This window comes from Vicugna pacos, chromosome 13 (genome assembly GCF_048564905.1).
Source record: "Vicugna pacos chromosome 13, VicPac4, whole genome shotgun sequence".
Taxonomy (NCBI): Eukaryota; Metazoa; Chordata; class Mammalia; order Artiodactyla; family Camelidae; genus Vicugna; species Vicugna pacos.
In genome coordinates, this window is record NC_132999.1 from 62,460,354 (window position 1) to 62,476,947 (window position 16,594).

The 16,594-nt window shown below is 41.2% G+C and overlaps 1 protein-coding gene across 1 annotated transcript in view; it reads right to left on the reverse strand.

The window, feature by feature from the left end:
- Positions 1-432: 432 nt before the first annotated feature.
- Positions 433-16,594, reverse strand: part of CAMTA1 (calmodulin binding transcription activator 1) — an 819,414-nt gene continuing 803,252 nt past the window's right edge. Inside the window, exons 22-23 of the mRNA XM_072975888.1 lie at positions 15,536-15,610; positions 433-3,705 (exon numbers count right to left, since the gene is read on the reverse strand). Coding sequence (XP_072831989.1) covers positions 3,642-3,705; positions 15,536-15,610 — 139 coding nt within the window. The 3' untranslated portion in view covers positions 433-3,641. The remainder of the gene's footprint in view (positions 3,706-15,535; positions 15,611-16,594) is intronic.

Genomic DNA, 16,594 nt, shown 5'->3' on the forward strand with positions numbered 1-16,594 from the left:
GATGGAAGAGGGCCCACCAGGGAGACAAGATGAGGCTCTGCAGTGGAAGGGAATGAGGGTGATGCCCGAGTTCTCAGAAGGGAAGGCTGCCAGTAGTAGCCAGCTGAAAAATACCTTTTAAAAAATTGCAGAGGATTTCAACCGAAAAGGTAGATTTAGATCAGTGTCTTTCTCTTTCCAATAACTGCATTTAGATGATTAATAGATTGAGAGGCGCCTGAGAAGGTAACTGACAAGCAAGTGTTCTACCAACAGTGGCTCTACTATGAAATGTTTTTCTTTCCTGGACAGATCTGAAACTATATAACGATTGATGTCAAAACACTGTATCTGGATAGGAGGAAGTATCTGAAATGATTTCACAGGGTTTGAAACATGCTGATCACCTTGAATTTCAATATCAGCTAAAGTTAAAGCAAAACACACATAGTATGGGGAAATTTTCTTCATTTTTAATTTACAGCAGAAAGAATATAAAGCATTCAGAAAACATTTTCCATATTTTAAGGGCAATTCAAAACATTTTGCATGGTTTCCAGCAGCTGAGTTCTTCAACAGATCCATTGATTCAATGATGCTTTACATGCACAATTACAAAAATAAAACTTACAAAAAAGAAGACATCTAGACTAGTTTTACATGCAAGTCTCAGGGACCCCCCATTGGGCGCCAACTACTGTGTGGAACTGCCATAAGCGACCGTGCAGCCAGAGAGGGGTTCGAATTATTGTCTTTATTTCGTTCACACAGTACAGCTGATTTCAAATGGGTAACAAGAATAGCAATTAAATCTTCAGGAGACAGAATAAGATTAGCTATTAATTTTATAATGAAATCCTACTCCTGGCACTTGGGAATTCAGATTATCCAAGAAAGCTGCGCTTACCTATCATCTTATATTCAAAAGGAAGATTCACAACCAAGAAAAAGCGGTCAGAAATGTTTCGTCCGTACCCCCCCCCCAGGATTCACAGTTGTACTGGTAGGTTACACCCATAGGTTTTGAACCTACTTCCTATTCCCTCTGTAAGAACGTTCCTTCCTCTACATCAGTCTTTATCTTCCAGATTCTCTAACTTCCTCAGCTAATAATGTAGCATGTGAAACATAAAAAATACAAATTTAAAAAAATAGTGAAGGTTAAAGCAAATCCACTGAGGTCATTTACTCTTGTCAAGAGATCGGTTATTTGTACCACAAGAGATGGAACAAAAATATCTAAATTCGGCATTAATATAGGATACTCTGAAAGAGCTGGCTTTCACATTCTCTTCCCGTTTATGAATGCAATTGAGTGTGTGTGTAAATTACTCAGTGTCCTCCTCTAGGTCAAACTGTGTAAAGTAATAGGTATCTGGGGGACGGCAACAGCTGCAACGTAAACCCACACATTTAAAAACAAAACTGAGTCAGGTCCGTTTACAAATGTACAGGTGGCTACTAGTTGTGGGGCTGCCATTGTTGTCGAAGCTGATCACAAGCAGTAAGACATATACTGTACAGTAATTCGAGGTTGGCAGTGAAAGGACGTAATTAAAAAACAAGTACGATTATAGAAAAGGCACCAAGAGCCCCGACCCCGGTTGTTACCACAATCTCTCTGTATCTGCCTTCCTTCTAAGACGCCAGTTTAAAAGCTTTGTGAGTATTTTTAGGCTTCACAACAAGCCTTGAGTTTTAACTTACAGTTGGCAGCCAGAACCAAGGGAAAAGAAAAAAAAAATTATCTCAGCTTTACACCAACTGATCCTGAAACATCACCTGGGAATTTTAAACTGGCATCAGCAAATGCAAATTTTATTCTCTCAATTTAACATCTGTAGTTTTTTAATTGTTTAAAAGCATCAGATTTCTTTGGCTCCTCATTATGTGGAAATAGTAAGACCATGACATCCCTACAAGACCAGTTTGCATCCTTTATAATTTTTAGTTATTTTTCTGTGCAATTTTCATTACATGTTCTGATTTCCAGCAGGAGATATGAAAACGTGAGACATGGTTCTGCTTTGCATACCATTTCTTTTGTCAGGTTTTGATCGTTCTAAGTGATCTTTGTTGGCGTGAGTGGATGGTGTTAAGCTATTATACGGATTCACCTTATGATTATCTGCTTAGCAAAAGTAACTTAATTTTCTTAAGCAATTATCAGCATTCACATTACTTGGCACCATTGGCAAAAAAATTTTTTTAAATAAAATAAAATAAACTCCTGGTAGCCAAAATTAAATGTAAACATATCCTTTTTTTTTTAAGTAATGTTACTCTGCCTTTTTTTTTCCTAAGTCTTAATACAGTAGCTCTTTTTTTTTTTTTGCTGTTTAGTCATGCTTTAGCAAAATGTTCTTCTAAAGAACATTTAAAATAAAGTACTCTTATAGTGAAATAAAGTTTTTTTTGTTTCATTTTACAGACCATAGCCACGAATGCTTTGCTTTGTTCATTTCTTTTTTTCTTGAATCATGCACATCTTTGTTTTACTATATACAATATATACAAACAATACATCCACATTTTTCTCGCTCATTCAGACAAAACTATACAAATAATTTTATCTCGCCATGTTATTGACCTTTGTGAATAAAATATTTAGCATTAATATAATCCCTTTCAAATATTTTCTCACTTTCCATTTCTACCTTCTATATTTACACAGAAACTGCTCAGTTTGGGTGATATAGCCAAAAATATGGAATATACTGGCCAGAACGCAGCACCACACTGATGTTTTAGGTGGCAAGTGTCCAGGCAAGGTTTATGATTCCTTAGAATGACTACAGTTTCCAAGGTTACTAAAAAAAGCTACATGCTTTACCAATTCTCTAAGTAATTCTCATTGCACGTGAAAGTAAGGCCAAAAAATTAAAGTGCTGAACATGAGAAAAGGGACAAGATGATTACTATCCTCGCAGGTGCTTGGGAGGTGGTGGGGACAAGAAAATAAATTTAAACTCTGTACGCCGTTCCTCATCATTTCCCATGCATTACCCGTTTACCACGCACCCGCCCCTCTGCAAATTTCCACAAGGCATTAAAAACCTGCAGATTTTAAAAGTTGCATTAAGTGTGCTGTAGAGGTCGAAACAAAAACAAACAAACACATTAAGATAAAAGAAAAACAGTGAAGGAAATGAGAACACACGGACCCAATAAAGATTTGTATGGTCTAAGCCCTCCACTGAGAATCAATCCCAAAGATTCAGCTTCTTGGAAATAACTGACAGGTGCAGGAACAGCATTCTCTTTGTCGCTAGTGCATCCGCACCTTTTCTTATCTATATTTTTGGTATAAATATTTGTACAGTTCCACACGATGTTTGAATACAGCCCTATATGAGAAGGAAGACGGCTTCTTCCTAAGAAGAGGAAGCCTCTTTCAAATCCTCGTGGTGTCTTGTTTTCCCATGATCCAACAGAAGATTGAGTTCCAAGATGTCTTGTTGATCAAATTAAAAGTTGTCCATGAAAGTGCAAATGCAATGACCAAAACATTCCTGTTAAAATCCTGCAGCTGATCTCCCCAAAACTGCAGAGGGATTATGTGTGTGTGTGTGTGTGTGTGTGCATGTGCGTGCGTGCGTGTGTGTTGTTATTGTTGCATGTCTCTGCTAAAAACAGAAATGAAAACAGTCTGAAAAGCAGTGTCACATTGCTAAGGGGTGCTGCTGTATGTCTTCAAGTTCCTTGGCCTTTCTCAATTCTTTCACTCTGGAAGAAAAACAAAACAGAACACCAGGTGATAACTATATTACAGTGAAACTGTCACCAGACAAAGGGCAGGGCACTGCCATTCCCCCTGGAGGGAAAGACCAAGACAGAGGCCCTTCTGAGGACTGATGGCAAAGGAAAATCCTGCAGAACCGCTGGGGAAAATATTTGAAGACAGAGACCCAAGCCTCCCTGAAACTGCTCTCCGTCAAGAGCTCTGAACACGAGGCAAAACCAAAGGTGACCGCCTGAAATCCAGTGTGGCAGTAATATGCTCATCTTAGAAAACGTTAACTGCTCAAGTAACTTTCTTTTTCAGCCTGGTGGACCACCACTAATGCCCTGTAATTCCATATGATGCAAGTTAGGGAAACTGCACACACATTTATTCAGCTTTTGATACACCTAGGGAGTGAATTATTGCTTTGCTAATAGACTCAAGATGGGGATGAGCCATCTTGAATCTGCTCAGACAGTCTGCACAACTCTGATTTTACTCATGTATCGTGCGGTCTTCTTGACTTTCCTAATTGCTTACTTTCCTCCCCATTCCACACTGTGGCTTTAAAAGATGCTCAGGTCATCCCCCCAGTGCTCCTGGATAGACAGGAGCCGGGGTGCAATACCAAGAAGGTACTTTGTTCTCAGACTCAAACATGTTGTAGTAAAGAGATTTAAATGCAACTGTTACAGAGTCAGGGAAATTTCATGTCAGCAAATTCTTTGTTAATGATCACTTTCAGTCTGTGTTTTTTGTAAAAATTGGCCTTGGATTTTGAATGTCACCATGGGGTACCAGGGAAGAAGGTGCAAGCTATAAGAATATTTCTCTTTCTTGACAAGTAATTCAGAGCTTGCCTAATGATCAGAATGATCAAATGTAAGTGCGACTTTAGGGTCTAACTTCTGAAGTCATGTGTGGTGTGTAAGTCACAATTTGGAAGTACCACATACCATGTGATAACATTCATTTACTAAAAGTGGCTGTGTGACAATGACGTTAGCCAAAAGAAGTGCCAGTTTCTCAGGGGGCATATACTCTACCTCGAGAGCATGACAAAAAAAAAAAAAAATCTGACTTGTTTTCCTAACAAGGGCCTATACAGAGGGCAATAATCCCCAAATACAGTTTTCTGATTCTCTGAGAGCAGGGCCTCTCCTGTTATCTTAAGTTACACCAGTAAATTAAAATTTTATTTTAAAGCAAAAATGCTAGTTTACTTGCTAGATAACACTCAGGCAGAAAGAAAACATTTTGAAAAACCAGGAATAAGTCATTGCCGTAGCACCTCAGCTAGCATTCAATGCAACGGCGTATACGCTGTAATAGCAATTTAAGAAAGTTATATTTACCACCTCGGAGCAGAATCATTTCTGAGTATTCTGCAAAGTTGACACAATCTCTTCAAAGAGAAGATGCTCTCTTCCAGAAAAAAAAAAGCTTTATCATTTTATCATCATTAATACTAAGAAGAATGGTCATGTTTGAAAACGTTCTCATTTGTCTGATTTATTTACTAAACATACCAAGCCCATCGTGATCAAACAGTGTTATCTTCGAAACTATTAGATCCTTCTTTCTGATCAGGTACATTCAGAATACATTGCTATATCCATAACTAGATCTAGGTTATTATTTAAACTCTATAGTTAAGTATACTATGGACTATTAAATTGGGGGGTAATTTGGATCATATTACAGTACAGAATTGTGCATCATTATAGATCTCTAGTTTTGGACATGCATACTTGATAAATAAATGGCTTTTTAAAAATTGAAACATGCTATATTCTGTGTTCAATTTTTAAACATGCAATATCTATACTAACAGCCCTCTGGCTGGAAGAATGCAAGGCATGCACTGATGCCACCTTTACCTCTGGGCATGCAACATATCTGTGCTTGTGCAGACCTAGGTGCTGAATTACTGCAAAGTGTGCATGCTACGTCAGGTACGGCACTTGATTTCTGCCCTAGTACAGGCCTCATTCACAGATGTGCAACAGAGACTCCATTGCTGATGAGACTGCTAGACTCTGAGGAATTCTGAACTCAAAATCTGACACCGTAAACACAAAGATATCCATTCACGATTTTTCTAGAGTGAACAGGAATGCTTTAAAAAAAAATTAAGTTCATCATTGGGATGAAATAAAAAGGAGCAGGAATTATGAACCAGAAATGTTTTGTATGGTTTTGTACCAAAGAATCTGCAATCAGCTGGTCACGGTGAATATAACTTAAAGTTGTCTGGGGTTTTTTTGTTGTTGTTGTTGTTAAAATGGTCACATTTGTTCCTACAGTTTTTTGAAGTTTCTTTCTGAACTGATTAAAAAGTCAACTAAATTTTCATAAGGTTTAAAGTTCCCGTGTAAATACTCTGCTGTAAAACTAGTGAGAGCCTCACACACCATTAGGAGAGATGCGTGTTCACACACAGAATGACCACGACTGTCTGTCTACACGGGGAAAAATGAGACATTCCAATACTCAGATACCTTTCCTAGGCCTTTCATAACTCCTGAGCTCAAGAATTTAGCTCTTAGGTCTAATGACGAAGTTTTCAGTCTCTTAACATTATAGCACAGTTTTGATAAATACATAATATTGGAATGAATCAAATGGCACAGGCTGGCTTTCTTTCTTTCTTTCTTTTTACAGAAAGTTGTTAAAAGAGAAATTAGGGGGAAAAAGGAAGCGAACACATATTTCAATAGCTAGACAGGTGACTTAGGGTGTGTTACCTTACTTAGTCCTCACAAGATCACCATCATCTCCAGTTTGTAAATGTGGACCTGAGATTCACAGGAATTGAGCAACCTACCCCAAGTTATAGAGTTAACAAACAGCAGAGCAGGGATTTAAAGCCAGGTGTGTCTGACTTCACTACACTCTGCTGCCTCTGCTGCCTGTCATCTCAAGACAACACCAACTACAATTTTTTTAAACTCAATTCTTATTTTATTGGCTTTTCGCAAAGACTGTAGAGAAAATATGCGTTTGGAAAGTGTTCATGGCATGAGATGAGTATGTTGTCGAAAACTGATGACCACGACTGTATTTTCTCCGTTCTAAGATGTCATTCTTTATAAGACCCAATGTTGATTTTGTTACAATGTTTTGGAGAAAAAAAATACCTCCACATAAAATGTGCTTAATGATTTTTAGGACTGAAACAGATCTGAAACGTGTGAAGAGAGAGTGTCTGAGAATCAAGGCAACAGAAGACGTTTAGCCTCATTCTCCAATTTTCAGGCCATGTTGATGTTAACTTACCTCGCAAAGTTTGGGTGGAATTGAGAGACTTTTACCGTCGGCTCTGCTAAAATCACACATGGAGTCGTGTGTTACTCGAGGGCAGAGTGTTAGGATAAGATAGAGGTGCCTAATTTTTTGTTTTGTTTTAAATCATGTCAGCTGGATAAAATGTTTGATTGTTATACTGCCTCCAAAGAGAAAGAAAACAATTAACTATATTCATTGATGCGAACTAGAATGACATCTGATACTAGAAATTTTGTTAATAAATTTTAAGAGGTAAACGCTTCAAACAGACACGGAAAGTTGTTGCTGCCTTGTCTCAGCCACTCAAGACATGAACGATCACTACAAGGCACAGGGTAACTAAAAACACCTCTGCCCTGAGAAACAGACACAACAAAATTCTGCTGTGATCTCCGGGTGACTTTCCTTGCTTATTTGTATTTCCAAAATGGACTAGTACGAATATGTGCTTCTTACATAATAATCATTTCTGCTTGTCATTCTTTTAAAAAGTTTATGTTTTTCTATTCATCTGTTACTGCTACTGTGTCTCACAAATGTGGTATTCACATGACATATACACACACTGACAAAAGGCAGTGGAGGAAAAAAAAATTCAAAACCAAACTCAGCTGACTGAACTCGTTTCAGTGATACTACCTGTATTGTCAGCATATATTTTCAGCATGAAAACCTGCTAAATGTAGAGCAGAATTTTTGAAATCGGAATTATCCTTGAAAATTCAGTACCTGTCACTCACCTTATCTACGGAACTTAGAATACAGATGTCCAATCAACTTTTGTGACGTTATAGACATACTCAGCTAAGGGTTAGTGAGGTTTTGGTTCTCCTAAGGAATTGTAAGTATCAGACTCGTTTAGGGCTAAGACTGACTCTTAAAAATGTCCAGGTTATCTATAAACAAATCCCACGGTAATTACACTTCCTCTTGAATTTCATCACCCAGAAGACAGGCGTAGCCATTCTCCTTGAGATTATAAAGACCATTAATACAAGATAGGAACTAGAGCTTCCGTGGGTACCAGGCGAGGGCCACCGTGAGGAACGCTGCAAGGACCGTTCTGAACCTCGCATCAGTACCCTGGAGACCAGCACCTGTGTTACTGGCTTGGAGTTACGGGAATTGGAACAGTAAGACTTTGACCTGTGACCATCCGACTGTTGACATTAAAGACAATCCCAGGATTTCCGCCCCCTAAGCATTCTAGGCTGAAAACAATCACCACTCTGGGGTACCACTGCAGTCTGAACCAAAACCCAAAACAAAAACATGTTGCATCAGAATGTACTGAAGTGATGTAGTAAGCAACAGCACTGAAAGCCAGCAAAAGCCCACGGGGTTTATTTCTGTCAGACGTCCCATGGTAACTTATGAATACATGAAGGAGGCCTGCTTCCGAAACTCGTAGCGAACAATGGCTCCATGGGAAAAGCATTAGGCAAAGCTGCTCCATTACATCTACTCAGTAATGCTCAGCCAGAGAAATGTGTCATGAGTCGGTGGGTTTCAGCAGGTATAGTCTCGCGATGCTGGACGTCAGAAATGTACAGGGCAGCCAGACGCGGCTTTCTGATTAGTTACCTGTTGCTCTGAGAGCTGCAACAGCTCGTGGGGGGATTTAGGAAAAGAGAGGTCTTGCCATTTTCCAGAAATCTCATTTGGGTTGCAAAACAAAAAAGACAGAGAGGCCCAATAAGAATGACACAGAGCATGTTGTCTGCAATTTAACACACACCACTGTGTTCCAAAAATATTCATTTCCTAAAAGAGGCAAGTAAGACAGAGTTACTTTGGAGATTTAAATCACATCCACGATGACACACCCCACATTCATTTCTCACTCCTCACTGAGCATACGGGGCCACTTGGAAACTAGACCTCAGGTCAGCTAAAGAAGTGTGACGTCCCGGTGGCTGACAGTGCACGGTTACTCCTCCCAGTTAAACAGGGCACTTGCAGGCATTGTTAGAGAACTGTCCCTTGGGTGGAAGCACACAGAACGATGCAGAAAGTCTAACTGTGACTTGCAGACTTTGCTAGCGACCCCCTAAAATATTTTGCAGGGCTGCTCCCAAGAATCAGCGCTGTCATTGCTACTTACCCAGATAACCGGCAGCATCTGACCAAGGTTAAGTGTTTGGAAACCCAGTTGTCAAATACAGACAAAATTCGTTGTTTAAAAATCTGTGACCAAAAAGTGTTTTCTTCCTCCCATCAGGGCTCTTTTATCTCAGTTGGATGGCTTCACCCACCTCTATCGAACAGGGGTAACTAGGCCAGCAGTTTACAAGAAATAGATAATTTCCGTGGCAGAATTCCCACTGCTTACAATACCTGCAGTGACTGTTACAGGTTATAAAGCCCTCTCGCAAAAATCTGAGATCATTAGGGAAAGAAGGAATTTGTCTAACGCATTAGTCTCCATATCTTGAGGATAAATTTGTTGGGTAATTACTGACCATCTGAGGCATCTTGGTTTTCTGCTGTAAGACTGAACTAATGTCCCGTTCGCGATACTCAAAATCCAACTGGAAAGTAGTATGTCCAGCCCGTGCACTTGAAAAGTTTCTTTAACCTTAGAAACCCTTCAGTCACTTGCTAAAGTAGTGTAACTAAGAAAAACGGTCTCTCTCTGTGTACAATGTTTTAAATAGGCAGTTATTGTGTCCAAGACAAAACAAATCCCTCGGACAGCATTAGGAATCGGATAACTGTTTTGAGTTACTGGATAAATTAGGGGCGAAGTCTGGAGGCAAGAGTGAGTGAAAATCAGGTGGATTCAGTGAAGATTACTTGGTGCCTTTTCTTAACCTTTCCCCAAGTGAAGACTAAAAATCTGAAGACACAATTGTTATTTTCCGATTGCTGTGCTGCTGGAATTGGTCTACTGTGTCCTGATTCTGATGACAGACACCATCTACCTAAATAACCCTCTGCTTCTTTAACCTAGGAGTTGGGGTCAAATTGTGTTTTCCACACACTGTACCATAAAACTTAATTCTTTGAGTTTTCAAATATCTTTGGAAGTGTAAACCTTAAATATGGTACACTTTATACACTAATAAAATAAGTATATTATCATCTTGGACATAAATTCCAGGGATGTAAACCCTCCTCAGAGGATGCTCTGCCTCCCAAGAGTCACTTCAACTTGGGGACTATTAGTGGGAGTGCCACCGTGACTTCCCCGATGGACGAAGAGGAAGAGAGATCTTCCTGGGAATTCGACAAGACACAGATAAACTATTCTTCAATTCATATGTTAGAGAAACATGATCATCCTGGAAGGAACCTGAAAGCTGCTCAGTTCCTACCTTTCAAACTCCCTAAGACTGAGAGGCATAAGAGATGTTATGAAATTCCAACCATGAGAAGTCTCAGGAACTCATAGCAGAATGCAGCAGGCACTCAAGAAACTAAGCTAGGGACTCTGATTGGCATTGAAAAGCACTTTTAGAAAATGTACTCCTGGAAATGATCATTAACATACCAGAAACTGACAAGCTTGACAAGTGCATAAGCAACCACTTTTACTAAAACGTTGGTTCCTTGCAGCAGACTATATAAATTGCATATAACATGCCAAGACACTGCAACTTAAGATTAAACTGAATACTGAGGCATGCATCTGTTCTCTCAGAGGCTTCTGGTTTTAATGGAAAAAAAAATCTACGTATGCAGAGAGTGAGAGGGAATAGGGAGTCCCACTTTCCTCTTTTTCTATTTATAGTTCTCTTTTTCTCTTGCATTTCAAAAGCAGACATCTCTGAGCCAGCTCTACCACATGGGACCTGAAATATTTCAGTTGTAAACAACTGCCTAATTCTAGAGAGGTCTAACTAGTTAAATTTACAAAGGAGTGTAGCTGCATTATTATTTTTTTAAGCAAATCTGTCCTTCAGTGACTACTCAGTTTTAAATCGGTGAGACTTTAAATCTTTAGAGGGATAAGGTCTTGATTTAGGAAGAACTTAGAAAAACTCAATTCTCCTATCACACTAGGTTGACAAACTACAGCCCATGGACCAAACCCAGCATGATGCATTTCTGTGTAAATAAAGTTTTATTAGAACACAGCCGCAACCATTCGTTCACGGATTGCCTCTGGCTGTTTTCAAGCTAGGATGGCAGAACTAAGTACGGTGGTCCCCTCTTATCCGTGGTTTTGCTTTCCAGGATTTCGGCTACCCACAATGAACTGAGGTCTGAAAATATTAACTGAAAAATTCCAGAAATAAACAATTCATAAGTTTTACACAGTGCGCTATTCTGAGTAGCATGATGAAATCTCACCCTGTCCCACTTTGCCCTGCCCCGGAGGTTTCATCTTTGCCCAGCGCAGCATCCATGCTGTGCGTGCTACCTGCCTGTCTATATAGGAGAAAATCTGGTATATACGTATATATAGGGTTCGTTACAATCCACAGTTTCAAGCACCCACTGGGGGTCTCGGAATGTATCCCCCGTAGATACAGGAGAAATTGCAACAGAGACCGCATGGCCCACAAAGTCTAAGACACTTACGATCTGGCCTTTTAAGAAAACGTTTGTGGACCCTTGGCTTGAAATAGAGTGAATAAATATTAACATCAACACAAACGTAGTTAGGATGGGAGATAACACCGCCAGGGACATTAGAAGTTCTAGATTTTTTCAAGTATGGTCCTTCCCCAGCAATCCTGCAAATGGCTGGATCCAGTGTGAGTGTAAGGTTAGGGACGGAGGTTGGTGGGCGCACTGACACAGGCTGCTGCCATGCTGTATCGTGAACGCAGCTTCCCTTAAGGCTACCTATAAGACAGAAGTTGTCCAGTTCATCTAAATTCAAGTCTGATTTTAGTGAATTCTATTCCTGGCTTAAAAAAAAAAAAACAAACAGCTTTCTGCTACTAAATCCTTTACTATATATTAAATATTTTATTATATATCCAATCCTGTACTACATATTACATCTTTTAGTATATATTAAATCCTTTATTATATATTATAAATTTCATAACTTAAGACATGTGATCATCGTGTCTGCATAGTTACAAATCAGCATCATATTCTAAAATCTCACAAACATTAACAGTGTCCATGGAACACCCATTCATTACCATTTCTTTAAAATACAAACTACTGGGAACATCCACTCTTAACTGCGAAATAGCATATACAGACTTAAGACACTCTGCACCACACTTTCCTTATCTGGCGCTGTCATTCAATGCTTCGAGATCAGGCTTGCCCACTATTTGAAAATGAATGTCCTGGGCTGGTTCTGAAAGGGCAGCTCTGGGTACTGACTTACCTCAAAGCACTGGGGGGAAGGGAGATTTAGAAAATGAAACCACGTAATTCTAAGCAAGACATATGTTAATTAAAAAAAAAGTCAGCATCACCCAGTGAGCCTTCTTGCTTTAGAAGTTTTGACACAGCAACCGTTGAGAGACTTTCGGGTGGCAAATTATTTCCATTGCAAATAACCCCTTGCTTCGTGTTTTGTTTTAGTGCAGCCTCGTTTAGATTTAAACTTGCACCACCAGCCTTTTTTTTTTTTTAACGCCGAAGGCGTCTCCCACCAAGTTCTAAGCATGCCCTGTGGCGGTGTCAAAGGGCCTCCCTTTCACTTTCTCATGCACTAACAGGTCGGCTGTTGAATGTGACTGTTTTCACCTCTCTTATAAAGTAGCAGTGTTAGTAATTCGGGTTAGTTTTTATTTTCTCTCATTTCATTCAAAATGGATGTGAAACTTACTGGCATACCTAGACTGCAGCCCCATGCAAGCAAGCAAAAAGCAAAATATTGAAAACGGAAGATAAAGATAAACTGGCTAGCAGGCAGCTAAACTCACCCTTTTGTACAGCCTATGGTCCACCAGGGGGCTTTAGACAGTAAAACAACACCAAAGAGCTATTAGCATGTGAGGGTCACAACAGAAATCTTATAAATAGCTTTATTTCAACCAAAAAGAAAAAAGATCAAGTGGTTTCTTTTCTTTTCTTTGCAAAGAAAGGGAGGGTGGTGGTAGGGATGTGAAATGAGCAGGTAGAAAACTCACCAGCTTATTTTTAAGCTGGGGTCACATGACTCAGCAAAATCCTTAAGAAATGGGACCCTTTGTATTGATTCCTGAAGCCACTACCTACCTACCTTTTCTGAGAGGGTGTCCTATGAGGTTTTCTATTTTTCTCTCTGCTTCTGAGAGCATACAAATGACAGTTTCCCTTAAAAGGATATTCAACAACCCAGGATGGCAACAGGTTTACCCTCATCCTAGGGGAAATGAGTTCACACTTCCAGGATAGACTGTCAGGCCTTCTTCAAGTTTCTTAACTGAATATACAGGAGCGGAAGCGAACAGGGATCTCACGCAGTTGGCAGACAAAGGTTATTAAAGTCTGCCTGCATGGTTTTCTAACATTTGGAACATAAAAGGGCAAATACAGAAAAAAAGCCAATAGGGGTCGTTGTTTAATCCCAAGTAACGAGCAGAACTTCAGACTCCATCATCTGACGCTCTCTTCCTAGCGAACCTCCTGGTTAGCCTTCTGAGGTTAATGCTTGTGAAAATGTAGACCTAAGGAAGGCACGGTCTTCATGAAATTCTTCTGCACCAGTTTACGACGGGACAACTCTAAAAGCACGAGTGAGATGACTCCTTTGTTCAGCTTCCTGGGGGAGCAGCCTTCTATGCATCTATTTTTTGTTGAAATACCTCACCCTCTCAATTAATCCAGTGTCAGCAGGGTAGGGCTTTGGCCTCACCGCCTCCCCCCAAAGGAAACGAGCATAGGGACTGATACAGGTTTGCTCATAATCCCCAAGGCATCAGGATCTATACGTGTGCTCGGAGTTTGAGAATAAGACCAGAAGAACCAAGGAAGACTTGACTTGTGAACATTCTGGTTTGTTCGAAGTGGCCCAAGAACAGCAGCGTTAAGGCAATTTCCTTGAGAATAAATCTGTTGGTAAGTGTTAACCACAGCTCAGCCGTGCTGGGCAGGGTCCTCCTGGGGTTTACATTTTGCAGGTGGAAGAGGAAAAGGGGGAAGGGGTGTGAGCCCATGTGAGGACGTGCGGAAAAGGGCCCAGGTAAGTCCCGGATCTTTTGGTCAAAATGGGGAAAAATCAGCTACTCTCTTGGGTCGCAGGTCCCCTAATGCTAAGTCAGAGGTGTGACCGCATAAGAATAGAGACTGACTTTGGTAAGAGGCTCAATTTCATTAGGTCACAGCCATGCCCGGCATTTTGGTGTGCATTTCCTAACGAGACTTCCTATTTCAGAGTGTTGGTGTTGGAACCTTGTTGGTTAACTAATCCAGGGGAGAGCTCTGATCCCTGCGTGGTGGAGAGCAGATGAGTTTCTGAGAAATACGGTAAGGGGTACATTTTAGCCAGAGAACACCGTATATACGGAAGATTCCTTTCAAAGCTTTTATCTCTGTGCCCGAGTGGCTCTCTCCACGTTCTCTTCCACTGTCATGTAAATGAATTATTTTGTTAATTTAAGTAAAAGTACACACAAGTAGCCAGCTAAAGCCTATGAAGTCAAAACACTTTCAAAGTTAGCAAGCAGGCAATTTGAGGAAGAAGAAAAACTAAAGTGAAACCTCCGAGGAATCCAACTGCATCTGGACCCTCGGGCTTCAATTGGGCACAATTAAACATAAGACGTTAGAGAGCTTGCTTTTAAGTTCGGCTCTGTGAACTGCACATCTCCTGCTGCACAACAAAGCCACATGGAAAGTCACCTAAACACAGCTCAGATGGCCACTGTCACAAAGGTCAGGCTGGAATATTAACCCAAGTAAAAAAAACCAAATGCTGCTCACCAGCCCCCCAAATCTAAGTAGAGGACCTCGTCTTCACAAAGACATCTCAAACATTGAGGTAACAAAGAGAAACTCCTCTGGATTAGCTCCAGGGAAGATGCGGGGGTCACCGGAGCCCACTTCTGGCTGCCAATGCCCCTACAATCGCAGAGGCCCTTCCTTCCCTGCACGGTTTCGACCCGATTCTCTCTCCTGGTCCTCACGGCTGGCCTCATACCAGCAGCAACGGGTGCTCTGACGGGGTGTGCTGGCTAGCGCGTGGCCAGCAGAGGGCGTCAGCTACTTAGTGGAAAACTTGGGCGGGCTGAGCGGTTTTCTGTCCTTTCCTTTGGAATAGTAACTTGTTTCTCTTCTGTTTGGACACACAGTAGCACAGTGACGGTGCAGAGCGAGGAATATATTGCAATGTGGCATGTCAATAACAGGTTAAAGAGAAATCTGGGATTAAGAGCTAGTCCAACTAAACTGTCTTTGCACCCGAATTAAAACAAATTCACTGGCCTGAGTCCCCATGATTCAACACATGTACAGTGTAATCTGGGACAGACACCAGGACTGTCACAGTCCCTAGTTAAAGAGTTCTGTGAGGCTAGTGTCCCTGGGGACGCTTACCCTGATTATTCGGGGGGTGTTAGCTTCACCTAGGAACTCAGGAGAGGTTAAGGAGACGAGGGTGGTTTTCTTCCTCTGGATGAGTAAAGTGTAGAGAGAGGGTTAATGTACCTGTGGCGACAGCGGCGTAGAAACCTCATTATTTTTCGAGCAGCCTGGTCCTGCTTTTTGGTTAGCAAACTGCTCCTGGAAAAGCAGGAATATGAATTATCGTCACAAGAAGGGCGCTGTGAAGCTTAATGTGCACAAGCTGAAAGCAGCTCTGCGGTGACAGAGGACTTTCAGCTCAACAGTTCAGCCGGCAAACCCAAAGGCAAAAGCGTATGCGTCTCATGGTACTGAGTCCGGGCGTCGCGGGGGGACAGGGAAGAACAGGGCACATAAGCAGTTTCACCTCGCCTGAAGGGCGACAACATAAAGACCGAAAATAACACGTCCCGGAACTGTTCTTCCATGTCTTTTTTTTTTTAAGAATTTATTTCTTAAATTAATTTTTTCCTTTTTAAGAAAATTTGATGCAGAGGTGCTTTCTTTTTTATCACGTATTTATTTTAATCTTGAGGGTAATTAGGTTCACTTGTTTATTTACTTTTCTATTTAATGGAGGGACTGCGGGTCGAGCCCAGGGCCTCCTGCATGCTGGGCGTGCACTCTGCCACTGAGCCACGCCCTCCCCCGGCTGCCACCAAGCTCATTTTGCTGAAAAAGGCACTCTGGCAGTAGACAGGCTTTCTCAGTTTTGAAGTCGATTCGCCTAGGTCTGCTGCTCAGTCTGGGCTGTTGTTTGCTACACGTCTTTTGTCAGTGCGTTTTACCGTGTGAAAAGTTTTTATGACACTCCCCAGAATGGAGCCGGCTGGTTTCTGCTTCCTCTTTCGGGGTCTTGTGTGTTGCGATTTCAACGACTCCATGAGAGTGCCACATTTTTTAGCAGAAACTGTGGTCCTGCCAAATTCTGATACAAGCTGAAACTGGGTGGTGACAGCCAAATAATTGCGTGGGGGTTGGGGGGGGACAGGCGGGAGCCAAGGAGACAAAGGCCGGCAGCGAGCGCAGGTGCGACCACACGAAGCCCGGCGTCTAGAGCGGTCTGGGAAGACGGTAGCTCCCAAGTGCTCCAGTCCCTGTGCAGACCCCCTGCCGGCACAGGGCAGCTTTCTCAGCGAAGCT